The sequence below is a fragment of the Amia ocellicauda genome, chromosome 1, assembly GCF_036373705.1.
Source record: "Amia ocellicauda isolate fAmiCal2 chromosome 1, fAmiCal2.hap1, whole genome shotgun sequence".
In the NCBI taxonomy this organism is placed as follows: Eukaryota; Metazoa; Chordata; class Actinopteri; order Amiiformes; family Amiidae; genus Amia; species Amia ocellicauda.
Genome location: NC_089850.1, coordinates 39,848,829 through 39,861,809, shown reverse-complemented (window position 1 = coordinate 39,861,809; position 12,981 = coordinate 39,848,829). Strand labels below are relative to the sequence as shown.

The 12,981-nt window shown below is 36.5% G+C and overlaps 1 protein-coding gene across 1 annotated transcript in view; it reads left to right on the top strand.

Moving 5' to 3' along the window:
* Positions 1 to 12,981, top strand: part of scara5 (scavenger receptor class A, member 5 (putative)) — a 50,350-nt gene that overhangs the window by 6,825 nt on the left and 30,544 nt on the right. Inside the window, exon 3 of the mRNA XM_066704586.1 lies at positions 1,571 to 1,702. Within this exon, the coding sequence (XP_066560683.1) occupies positions 1,571 to 1,702 (132 nt within the window). The remainder of the gene's footprint in view (positions 1 to 1,570; positions 1,703 to 12,981) is intronic.

Below are 12,981 nucleotides of genomic sequence, written 5' to 3'. Positions count from 1 at the left end.
TGTGCAGAATAAAATGGCCTACAATTTTGTAGCCATCAGCAAAGCTTTTTTTTCTTTTTTCTTTTTTTAAGTATGTTTAACAGCTGTGCTTTCTTTTTTTTTTCTTGTAGAAATATATACTATTTCCTTAGTGGGGTTTAAATTTCTGAGATGGCCTTGCCTGTTGTGGCCTTGGTAAGCCTAGTATGGGACTCTTTTCCAGCTAGAGGGAGTGAACTACACAAATCTGATTACCATCTCCACTGACATGACATCATTCTTCCTGAGAAAATTAAAACCATGTCCTTGAAAAGTGAAAAGTATTTTCGTAGAATATAATGTGAGCTTGTCTTGTGGTTGACTATTCAATGACTTCGTGGATGTATAAGCCTTGTAGATGTTTATTTACATTTGAAAAGGGATGATTAGTTAGATTTTACAATATTTGTTACCCAATGGATATGAATTAACCCAAAATGTGTACAGAAATATGAGATGGAATCAGTAAAAACATGAATCTGTTTCTTATGAAGGAAAATTTAATTGTCCCACATTTTTGTGGCTTGGATGAGAAGTTTAATGCATGCTAATAAGAAATAACATTTCCACCCACTGGTACAATTACACAATACTTTAAAATCACACTATTTATTTTAGTTATTACCCTACAGAAATCAGTTTTGTAGTTAAATATTACTTTCCCACGAATTTTAGATCATTTATGGTCTATTTTCTTTAAATTTGGAATCATCAGTTAACAGCCAGTCTCTGAAAGCAACAGAGAAGCCAAATGGAGTTCCTGTTGTATGATGAACTTAAACATGTAAATACAGTATATAAATTATCCTCAGATGTTCTTAAAGCACATACAGTTAATATATGTTCCCTGAACATGATGTGGTTTAGTTTTGGGATGATTCTTACATGGTAATGAATGTTTAGATAATTAATTAAGTAAAGTAATAATTTCAGGGTATTTAATTGATCTATTGAATGACACACAACTGAAGCCTTGTCAGCACATGATTGCATGTCTGACAGATAATAATAGGCCACAGATTATAGCTTTTGCAGATTGCCATTTTTGGTACTATGATGCTAGAGACTCATACTTTTTGCTTTCTTTAACTGTATCAAGTCTCTGTGCCAGAAATGTATGTACACCATGTATCATGACAGCACACCCTGTGGTGTTGACAACAAACACACTACTTCTCCCCACTGTGCCATTTGTGTGCACAAAATGCAATGTTCAGCGTAATTAAGACTGTTTTGATCAAGTAATTCACATACGCTGTGCCGTAAATTAACTAGGGTGATGATGACAAAACACAATGAATTGCAAAGCACTTCGACTGAGAACTAGATGATGGCAAAACAACTCAGAAGAATATGCCATACTTCAGGAATGCCCTGGCTAGGAGCTATGGAGTTATCTGAACATTTATGTTCATTTGGTGAAAGTTAATTTTAATTGTTAATGAGAAATTATGTACTTGTTAAAGTCTGTGATGAAGGTTTAATGGGTGCATAAGAACATTACATCATCCCTGCTGTCTGTGTTCTACCAAGTGTTTCATTTTTCCAACAGTCAGCTCCACCAAGAGGAGGAGGAAACCTGACAATTGTTGTGCTCATCTGAACTCATTATCTGCCATCAAGTATGCCATCGTGTCTTTGTATATTCTTGTGCTGCTCAGCATTTTTGGACTCTGTATAGCAGGTAAGTTCCTTAACTGCGCATGAAAATTCAAACATTATTTTCTAGGAAGCAAAACCCCAGCTGTTGTTCGTTATTGAAAGGTTACCACAGACCTCAAAACCCTTGGTTGGTTTTCCTGAAATGAAAGCCTAAAAAATAACATGGAGTGTGCCATCAACGTTGTTTTATGGACATGGTTTACAGCATGTGAATGACATTTATTCAATCTATATTTTCTCTGCCATTAGAACAGTTACTTGGATTAAAGGAGTTTAATTTGTAGTTTATACAGTACATGGTCCAACACAAAGAGGAGCAGAAATCCAGAATATCTTAATGTGAGTTTAGACTTCAAGTTGTTAATACATCTGGCTGAAAACTGTAATTTGGTGCTATGCTATGACATCATTTGTCCCATGGGAGTAAGGATTAATGGAAAACCTTTATGGTCAGTGCCACGTTAGGAGACTAAGTGTGACTTGGACAACACTGAAGGATTGTACCTTTAAAACAGTCCGACAAATTATTGCTGCAGTTCTGCAGTTATTCATATGTATTTTTGTAGTGTTTTAATGTTTCAGTATACAAATTTTGATCGGTTTTCCTTCTACAAAGCCTAATTTCTTATCAGTCTTGAGTATTGGGTTACTTTGAGGTCAGTGTTATTGTTAGGCAAAAGTTGACATGAAACTCACTAACTGACATGCAAAAGCATCTTACAAAAGACATTGTAATTATATGTGTTTACTTGCATTTGCACATCTAAAAAAAAGTATACACTTTATTTTCTAATTTGGCATTGCTTTTCATTGTTCCAGGGCAGTATTTAATGCCATGTTGATGCAACAACTGTTAAGTACACATCTGCCAAACTTGGAATATTTCCAAACAAACCAGTTCATGTGGTGCTACCAGATAATTATCCAGTGGCGATTTAAGAACAATTTGAAGCATATTTCAGTGACAGCTATTGCTTAAATCCCAGCAATATAACACTTACAAACCTCATCTGAGCATGATCAGAAGGGAATAGAAAGTATGCCAGTTACAGTATTGTGGCATAAAATGGAAATGCTGATGCCTAATGATAAACATATTTTATTTAAATATTTTTCATGCATTATTTTATGTTATGAGATTGAATCATCTCAGTTTTCCAATTAGTTGAAACCTCTGGGTCTTCTATAAATAGTCTAATTCTCACTTAAAAATAATGTAAACTTACTTTTACTACAGTTCTTTCAGGTTTAGACAGCTCTGTTATGCTCTGATGCTGAAGTTAAAATATTGCAGTTATAGAACTGAATTTAAAACGATTATGAATTGTCTTATATTTTCCAAAAATATCAAGTACAAATCTTTAAACACATGTTCTGCTTGAAAGTAAGTATCAATTTGCCTTTAATTTACTTTCTAACTTGAATATGTATATATGGGATCCCAAACATGACCTTGATGAGTGAATGCATCAGCCCTTCAGTTATAATTATTAAACACATGCTCCATTCAGCAGTGTCATAAACGAGGAGTATGATTTAAATGGTAGCTCTCTTTTATTAAAGAAAAGAACACCTTGTAATCTGATATAGTTCTTAGATTTTGCTGAAATATAGAAGAGGTATCTGCTATGAATTTCACTTTCAGTTATACTTAAAAAGATTTTTCCTGCAATGGTACATTTCAAGGTTGAAGTACTAAGTACAATGTTTGGTTGAGTAACTAAGGCAATTAATCTACACTAAGTTTGAATGAAATGTATTAAAACACACTTTCTACTTTCCTTATGGCAGTGGATCTGGGCCAGACAACTGAAAACTGGGTGGCTTAGATAACAGTCATGAAGCCTGAATAAATGATCAAATCTGACTGAAGTCATGGACTGGACCAGGCTTCCAGCTAGCCTCATAAAAAATGAAAGATGAGCACCTTCCCTATGAGTCAGGAAGTATTCATGAGAATAAAAAAAGTGGAGTAAATTGGCAAAGTGTTTGCCAGAGCTGCCAGAAAGCACAGACAGTGAAACAGGGTGGGTGCTCCTATAAGCATTTAATGATAGAGGAACTCAGCATGAAAGAAAAACACACAAGGTACAATTGATACTTGTTTTAAACTGGGCTGTGTACAGTATACTTACTGCAGGTCCAATAGGTAGTAGGTTGCCACTAAAACAGTCCTGACCCGTCGAGGCATGGACTCCACTAGACCTCTGAAGGTGTGCTGTGGTATCTGGCACCAAGACGTTAGCAGCAGATCCTTTAGGTCCTGTAAGTTTTGAAGGTGGGGCCTCCATGGATCAGACTTGTTTGGCCAGCACATCCCACAGATGCTCGATTGGATTGAGATCTGGGGAATTTGGAGGCCAAGTCAACACCTTGAACTCGTGATTCATCAGACCAGGCCACCTTCTTCCATTGCTCCGTGGTCCAGTTCTGATGCTCACGTGCCCATTGTAGGCGCTTTCGGCAGTGGACAGCATGGGCACCCTGACTGGTCTGCGGCTACGCAGCCTCATACGCAACAAACTGCGATGCACTGTGTGTTCTGACACCTTTCTATCAGAACCAGCATTAACTTTTTCAGCAATTTGAGCTACAGTAGCTCGTCTGTTGGATCGGACCACACAGGCCAGCCTTCGCTCCCCACGTGCGTCAATGAGCCTTGGCCACCCATGACCCTGTTGTCGGTTCACCGCTTTTCCTTCCTTGGACCACTTTTGATAGGTACTGACCACTGCAGACTGGGAACACCCCACAAGAGCTGCAGTTTTGGAGATGCTCTGACCCAGTCGTCTAGCCATCACAATTTGGCCCTACATATCATTCGTGTCAGGAAGCAATGTTCTGCTATAGGATCAAACACATATTATTAATTATTTAAACATTATGCCGGATTTTCTTTTTTTTTTCTGTAAATAGATTCTTACTAACTGTGTACCTGGCAAACAAAAGAAAGTCTACACCAAGTATGAGAATTGTACTTTGCAATTACAGTGTTTTTACTTGGTATAATGATGATATAGCAATGTTGTTGGCATTGCAAGAAGCTCTTTCTCAATTTGTAATACATTTCCTGAATTAATATGTAGTCATGGACATTTCATTATCCCTTCCCATATATTATTTTGAATTAATTATGGCTTGTTTCTCTTTCTGAATCAGAACTGCATACCAACACAATTCTGGAAATTTATGGGAAAATAGTCATGAATTTCCATATAAATACCACTTATGACGCTACTGACTACGCACTACATTGCATTCAACCAGAGGCAAATGCTAAGTACAACCATTACTCATTAAAACTAAGCTCTTGACAGAATCTCTTCCCTTAAATGAAAAGAAAACAAATTATTTCCTGACAAGACCTAAAACAAGCGGAACTTCCTTAAAGTTTTATTAACTGTGACTGTGTCTCTTCTTTGAAAATAAAAGAGACTTTGGAATGAACCCCTAGTGTGAAAGATTTTTAAAAACTTTATTATACATTTAGAAAGTACCATATACAGTGAGGGAAAAAAGTATTTGATCCCCTGCTGATTTTGTACATTTGCCCACTGACAAAGAAATGATCAGTCTATAATTTTAATGGTAGCTGTATTTTAACAGTGAGAGACAGAATAACAAAAAAAAATCCAGAAAAATGCATTTCAAAAAAGTTATACATTGATTTGAATGTTAATGAGTGAAATAAGTATTTGACCCCTTCGACTTAGTACTTGGTTGGCAATCACAGAGGTCAGACGTTTCTTGTAGTTGGCCACCAGGTTTGCACACATCTCAGGAGGGATTTTGTCCCACTCCTCTTTGCAGATCCTCTCCAAGTCATTAAGGTTTCGAGGCTGACGTTTGGCAACTCGAACCTTCAGCTCCCTCCACAGATTTTCTATGGGATTAAGGTCTGGAGACTGGCTAGGCCACTCCAGGACCTTAATGTGCTTCTTCTTGAGCCACTCCTTTGTTGCCTTGGCTGTGTGTTTTGGGTCATTGTCATGCTGGAATACCCATCCACGACCCATTTTCAATGCCCTGGCTGAGGGAAGGAGGTTCTCACCCAAGATTTGATGGTACATGGCCCCATCCATCGTCCCTTTGATGCGGTGCAGTTGTCCTGTCCCCTTAGCAGAAAAACACCCCCAAAGCATAATGTTTCCACCTCCATGTTTGACGGTGGGGATGGTGTTCTTGGAGTCATTCCTCCTCCTCCAAACACGGCGAGGTGAGTTGATGCCAAAGAGCTCAATTTTGGTCTCATCTGACCACAACACTTTCACCCAGTTCTCCTCTGAATCATTCAGATGTTCATTGGCAAACTTCAGACGGGCCTGTACATGTGCTTTCTTGAGCAGGGGGACCTTGCGGGCGCTGCAGGATTTCAGTCCTTCACGGCGTAGTGTGTTACCAATTGTTTTCTTGGTGACTATGGTCCCAGCTGCCTTGAGATCATCGCACCAACTGTTGTCACCTTCTCACCAAGCTGCTTGGCGATGGTCTTGTAGCCCATTCCAGCCTTGTGTAGGTCTACAATCTTGTCCCTGACATCCTTGGACAGCTCTTTGGTCTTGGCCATGGTGGAGAGTTTGGAATCTGATTGATTGATTGCTTCTGTGGACAGGTGTCTTTTATACAGGTAACGAGCTGAGATTAGGAGCACTCCCTTTAAGAGAAGCTCCTAATCTCAGCTCGTTACCTGTATAAAAGACACCTGGGAGCAAGAAATCTTGATGATTGATAGGGGATCAAATACTTATTTCCCTCATTAACATGCAAATCAATTTATAACTTTTTTTGAAATGCGTTTTTCTGGATTTTTTTGTTGTTATTCTGTCTCTCACTGTTAAAATACACCTACCACTAAAATTATTGACTGATCATTTCTTTGTCAGTGGGCAAACGTACAAAATCAGCAGGGGATCAAATACTTTTTTCCCTCGCTGTAGGAAGGTGTTCCTGTAATTTAAAACTTTAATTCCTTTTTAATAACAATACAAAAACTGTTCCTAATTTCTTTGTCAAGTAACATTTAATTCAAGTAAACCCTTTACAGCTGTGTATGATGCTGAAATAATCTACCTAAACCAGTTTCCAGAAATAACTTGATTCTGTTTTGATGGTACTCTCATATGAAACAGTTAATGGTCATATCTTAAATGCAAAGAAATATACATCTGTTTTATGTTTATTTTAACATGTTTTTGTTTTGTTCATATTTTTTATTTCAATGTCAATGTACGTACAGTACTTTGCGGTAAAACCTCAAATTTAACAAGCAGTTGTCTGGAGGGTGCAATTATTTTGTGCCAGTGAACTTGAACTCTCCTTCTTACACAACTTTTTCATTGGGAATATGAACCACGATAATATATTTTATATCTGATGCCATCTTATGATGAACTCATGTTGATCAGACTGAACTGAAATTGTCCCTCTCAGCTTAGCCTTCCTGTGTAAGTCTCAAGGGAGAGGACCATTAGATGACTGGCTTAAAATCAGTTCATATTCTCACATGCCTTAGACCACATCCCCAGTAATATCCCTATACACCACAAGGACTAATGCAAAATAAATGTCAACTTGAAGGAACTATATTTTTCAGCAGGGGATTATGAAAACCCAAAATGAATCAAAAGAACAGTTATGAAATCTCATCCTTGCTGGCACTGCTTTACAGTAGTACTTGCCAAGATGTACCAGTCATTACAGACTAGCTATACTTTTCTTTCACTCATTACTGCTAAAATGTGATCTCAAATCACCAGGAATTCTGTCTCTGAAGTCTATTAATTGCAAATGAGTCACTGCCTCAGAGCACGTTATGTTGGTAAATTAAGGATGTTCACCATACAATCCCACTAAGATCAGATATCAGGCAAGATTTACTATAATTGACCGTACAGAACTACTTTCAAACATAGGTGTACCAGTGTAACAGGGGTATTCTATATATATTGTTCTATATTGGGAAAACATGACAAATTCTTGGATGCATTTGTAAACTTTTTGCAGATCTGTACACTTTGATAAATGGTTCCCGTAGTCTAATATGTAAGCTATGGAGACCAATGTCACACAGTGGAGTAACTCTACTGGAAAAGCCTGCTTTGTCTGAAAATGCTAATTTAACGCTACTATAGGCTACTGCCTACAGCTTAGTTCGCTGGTCTGGCTTCTATTAATGGCAAGGCATGAATATAATTGGCTTAAAATTAGTTTGAAAGTGTAAAAAACTCAAACTGTTCTCCATCCTATGGGGTTATTTGTTCTCCAGCAGTTATTTCTTTGATGTTCACTTGTGGGTCCCTAATTCTTTCTCGGCTCACTTCTGTCCAGGGTAGGAAGGAATTTTCCCATTTATTTGCACTGTCACTTTTGGAATAAACATATTGGGGAAAATATTCAAGGGATGACCTTTGCACCAAAATATTTCAGTATGATCAGTAAGCCTGTTTGATCCACAGTATGGTTGTTTGATGCTAGCTGATTTGGCCTTTAGATGTTTCTCTGGGCATTGTAACACAATCCACTGCCTTGACCAAGGACATTCCTGTGCATACAATGTTATTTATGAGTACTGAATCTCTTGTTTTTTTAACCCAAACTTTCCTTCATTCAACTTGGGTTTAATTTCATATAAGCACTATCATTGTTTGGCCAAATTAACAGAACAAACTTGAAATAAAGAAGAGTTGACTGGAAGTGGACTCTCCTTCCACAGAAACATTGGCCAAGAAAGTGATGAAGTTCCAGATTAGATGAAGATCTGTATTGGTATGTTAGCAATTCAGGGTTTCATTAACTTTGATCTGCACAAACATGAAATGCACCATTGCTTGTGAATTCAAAAATAAATGTTCTGGGCAAGGCAGTTAAACAATGATCTGTTTTGAATAAAGGGAAAACAATGAAAGCCTAACTATTTAAGGATACTGCAAACCATGTTTTTTGATGACAGTCATTTAAGGATATCTCTGAATGATATGTTACTGTGCACTAAGAATTTACCAAATATTGTATGTTATTAATGTGAATATTTTGGAAAGTAATGAACAATATGCATGTAATAGCTTTTCATTATGTAATTTAATACTTGTCCTGTAAATCATTAAGTTTTGTGAAATTAAATGTAGAGGCTGTAGTAGCAATACACCTACATTAATTTAAAACAGTATGTTAGTGATATAAGTTGGAATTTTCAATAATGTAAATATGAAAAAAAAACATACATATTACATTAGTAGTATAATGAATGCATTCTTATATTCTGATTTGAGGATTTCACAGTTAAATCCCCCAATCTATATAAGATTTACATCCAGCAGAGAAGCCTGATGTTAAAAGGACAGTATCATTTGTTTTGTTGGCTTTATTGTTTATTTTAATTTACTTAGCATTTCATTCAAAGTCTCCGGTTTATAAACAGGCATGGAGTATTATTTTATAAACTTGTAATCCATGCAATAAAGTTTAAGAATGTCTTTTAAATCTTTGTTCAGCATTCTGAATGCACCCTATTTATGTTCTTTGCTTTACTCTGAAAAGCGTTTGTTAATTATGTTTGTGCTGCATTGAACCTCTTTTGTCCACAGCTCATTATATTGTGGGATAGAAAGCCTGTTCGCTTTAGAAAAATGCAGCTTCTATAGGTTCATTTAGAAGTCACTGGAGGCAAGGACAGGCACAAAGAGGTTGTTGAAAAGAATGCAAATGAATTAACATTTTAACTTTATTTAGTGAGGACCTCCACAGGATAGTGTGTTATTCTAGTCCACAGCGTGCAAATGAGCTCACAAAAAGTTTTGATGTCCAAATAAAGCCCACTTTGTTGGTTATGTATGAGGTTTACTGTATTATTTTGACATGTGTATTCCATTATCAAGCAATGACTCTTCACTTCATGTATTGTATTGGAATTATAAATTCGTTATTTATGTTTCAAACACTCCGAATATTTAAGTGTCATCTGAAAGGATTTTTCCCAATTGTGTGTAAGAAACATCTTTGGATTGCTTATAAACATTGTTTATCTTTACTTTGTTAATGGATTGCACAGGGGTGTATCATATATTATATGACTTCACTGGTTTTAAAGATCTTCAGTGGTATTGTTTAAAGCCAGGGCCTTCAAATACAATTTAAATACCATTACAATATATAAAACATGGACCCCATCACATAAATCAATTTGTGGAATTTGTGGAACTGTCCATGTCTTAGCCTAAGAGTCTGACATTTATGCCTTCTGTGTCCTTGTTTGTTTATATAAATTGGGTGTTTGCTAGTGTTTATAATAGCGAAATGACACTAATTTTGTTAAGATTTATTGTAAAATCTAATATACAAATACTGGATTATGTGAAAACTAGTAAGCATAATGAATCAAAGTGGTATAACGATACATTAAGGCTCATAAACCTGTGAGTCCAGTAAATATTTAATTGGGACATAATGTGATACATGAAAATAAAATATGAACTTGACAGTACAGCCATGTTTAAACAAAAAGTTGTGGAACATGGTCTGGTAACATTATTGAGAGTGTAGATTGATATGAGAAAGATTTTAACAAAAACATACAAGAAACAGAAACATTTGCAGAAACAGATTTTTTAAAGATAAATATGTTAAAACCTTTTTCTTCTATGTATATACAGCTCTGGAAAAAATTAAGAGACCACTTAACATTGATTTCTGAACTTGGAGTGGTCTCTTTATTTTTTCCAGAGCTGTATGTATGCATTTTATTTCATATTAAAATGTCTTGACAGAAGTACCAGTCACCAATGCAAATTATTTATGGAGCTTAATAGGATCCATAGAGGTTTCATTGGTGTGAATCATTTAGCAACTCATAGCCTTGGTCTCCCAGTTGTGGATCTGTTTAAGCAGAGTGGTAATTTAGTACAACATGTTTACAGACCTCTTGAGTTTCTTAGGCTGGCCACCCTGGGTTTCCCACATTCAATTATAGTGCTGTACAAATCCACAGAGTTTTCTGATCTTTGCTAGGAGGTGCTGCAGGCCACACATTATAGCATAAGTAAAATTAAAAATTAAAAAGCTCCGGGAAGACCAGTGCTTGCATGTTCACAGAAAGCCGGAGAATTTGGCAAGTTATCCTGCACGCTCTCGGACAGAAATGTGGAATAACATCTTCCATCCCAACAAACATCCCTTTTACAATTCATTTCATTCACAGTAAGTGGTGTGCTTTGATTTCAGTTTAAAAAAAAATAAGAATATCAAATAAGACCAGATCCTTTAGAGCAAATCCTTTATAGTAATGCCAGCTGCTAGGTTATGACAACTTTTTAGTATTATTTCTCACTTCCTCTGCTTAGATTCTATTGGTCCAGAAACAGAGAAGAACTACCAGTCTAGGTTAGCTGGAGACCAATTGTTGATGTTACATTGTGATAGACAAAGTTTTAGGTTCCAGAATGATGTTTATGTAATTTATTAGATTTATATACATTTGAGGGTACATACATGTATATATTTATTATATCCTATAACTCTGTGAAGATATTAGTTTGAGGTACGGAATAAATGCAGTCCTGAAACAGGAAATTAAGGATTCTTCCTTCACATTTATATTGCTTATTATCTCTATAATTTATATAGAGGACACACTAAAGGAAACAGATCATTTTCCCACAATTTCTCTTTCCATTTAATCTGGATCAGTGCAAGGCACTTCCTTCAGATTGTTTGTTTCCTAGACAACTTGCTGTGTCTTAGACCTTTTGTACCTCTGTCTTACACAACAATTAAAGGCCATTTTCTTGTGAGATTTTTGCTCAACCCTTTTTAGGAGATCACACTCTCAACTTGCGGTGTCTAATGTGGAATAGTTGGTCTATATCCACAGAACCCTAAATGGGATGTGAGTTTGTGGTAGTGGAACAGAGTACGGTTATTCTCTTGTGCACCAGTCTTGCCAGAACATGTGCAATTCTTTGGCTTTCCTCACTGTTTTTGTACTTTTCGTTTCTGTCTTATATGTAGACTGAGAAACCAGTGGGTGCAGGCAAGACAGCTTTCAGTCAATACTATTTATATGCAATTAATAATACACACACCCATGCTATACAGAAAAAATGATCTGCCTCTAGAATGAGCAATGAAAGCCAATGTAATTGCAGTTTGTGCCATACAAATTTCATAATCTCAGAGGAGCCAAGAGGAAAAAAGGGAAACGGGATCATTTGTATTGTACTTGTCAGCACGTGGGTGGTGTAGGTTTACTTTATTAATTGAGTGAATCTCTATAAGGAAGACATGTATGTTTATGGTTGTGTATATAAGCTGAGGACCGAAAAAGGTCTGAACTCCAGAGAGTAGAGAGAGAGCTTGTGTCTCTGGAGGATGCATGCTGTACACTTGTTGTTACAGGCACTTTCTTTAATGTGGGTTTGTAGGAGATATTTGCAGGAACCTTAGAGGGGGTAAAACGTATAGTGTTCTTCGCATAGCACTGCAAGAAAATACCCTGAGCACACAAAGTTCTGTCTCTTTTTGTAAATTATATTCTTTCTCACCATAATTGATGAAGTAATGGGGCGCCCTGGAGGTTTATAACTATAATAGCAAACCAATATGACTATTAATACACTCATACACTTATTTGACAAATTGTTTTGTAAAACCCATCTTACAACCTTTGCTGGCTTATAAGACAGAAGTCTGATGCTGGACTTCCCTGAAGGCTACTTGCAGAAGATATAAAGTTTACAACTATGACCCAGCATACCATCTGTCATGTCTTAGTGGAAACTGAAGTACAAAGAATATGGTCTGTTTCTGACTTAGCCATGTTGACATCATAATTCACCTAATTTCAAAATAAATATTTCAATAAGAAACATATTTCTGATGTCAGAGGTCTGTGAATGACATAATTTGTATCAGAGGCCGGCAAGTGTAACAAATGCCTCGGTTCCACTGGCTTAAGTGTCCGTGCCGTGCTGGACGCGTCCCAGAGCTGTTTATAAAACCAGGCCACTGTAGCAAGTCCGTTGTGGGAGGAGCAGAGCGACTGTGGGTTTGGTTTGTGTTTCATTTTAAAAACAAAGACAGAAAACATTACGAGCGATAGAGCCTGATATGGATATTTTATTCTATATGCTTTACATGGTTGGAGACCATGCGTAATAAATACACGTTTCTGTTAGGAGACATTAAGAAGAGCTAAACATGTATAGACAACATTATATTCAGACAACTATTACATTACCGTAAGAAAACGTTTCCATGTGCAACAATAAAATACATATTTGCTATTTATTATTATTATCGTAATCATCA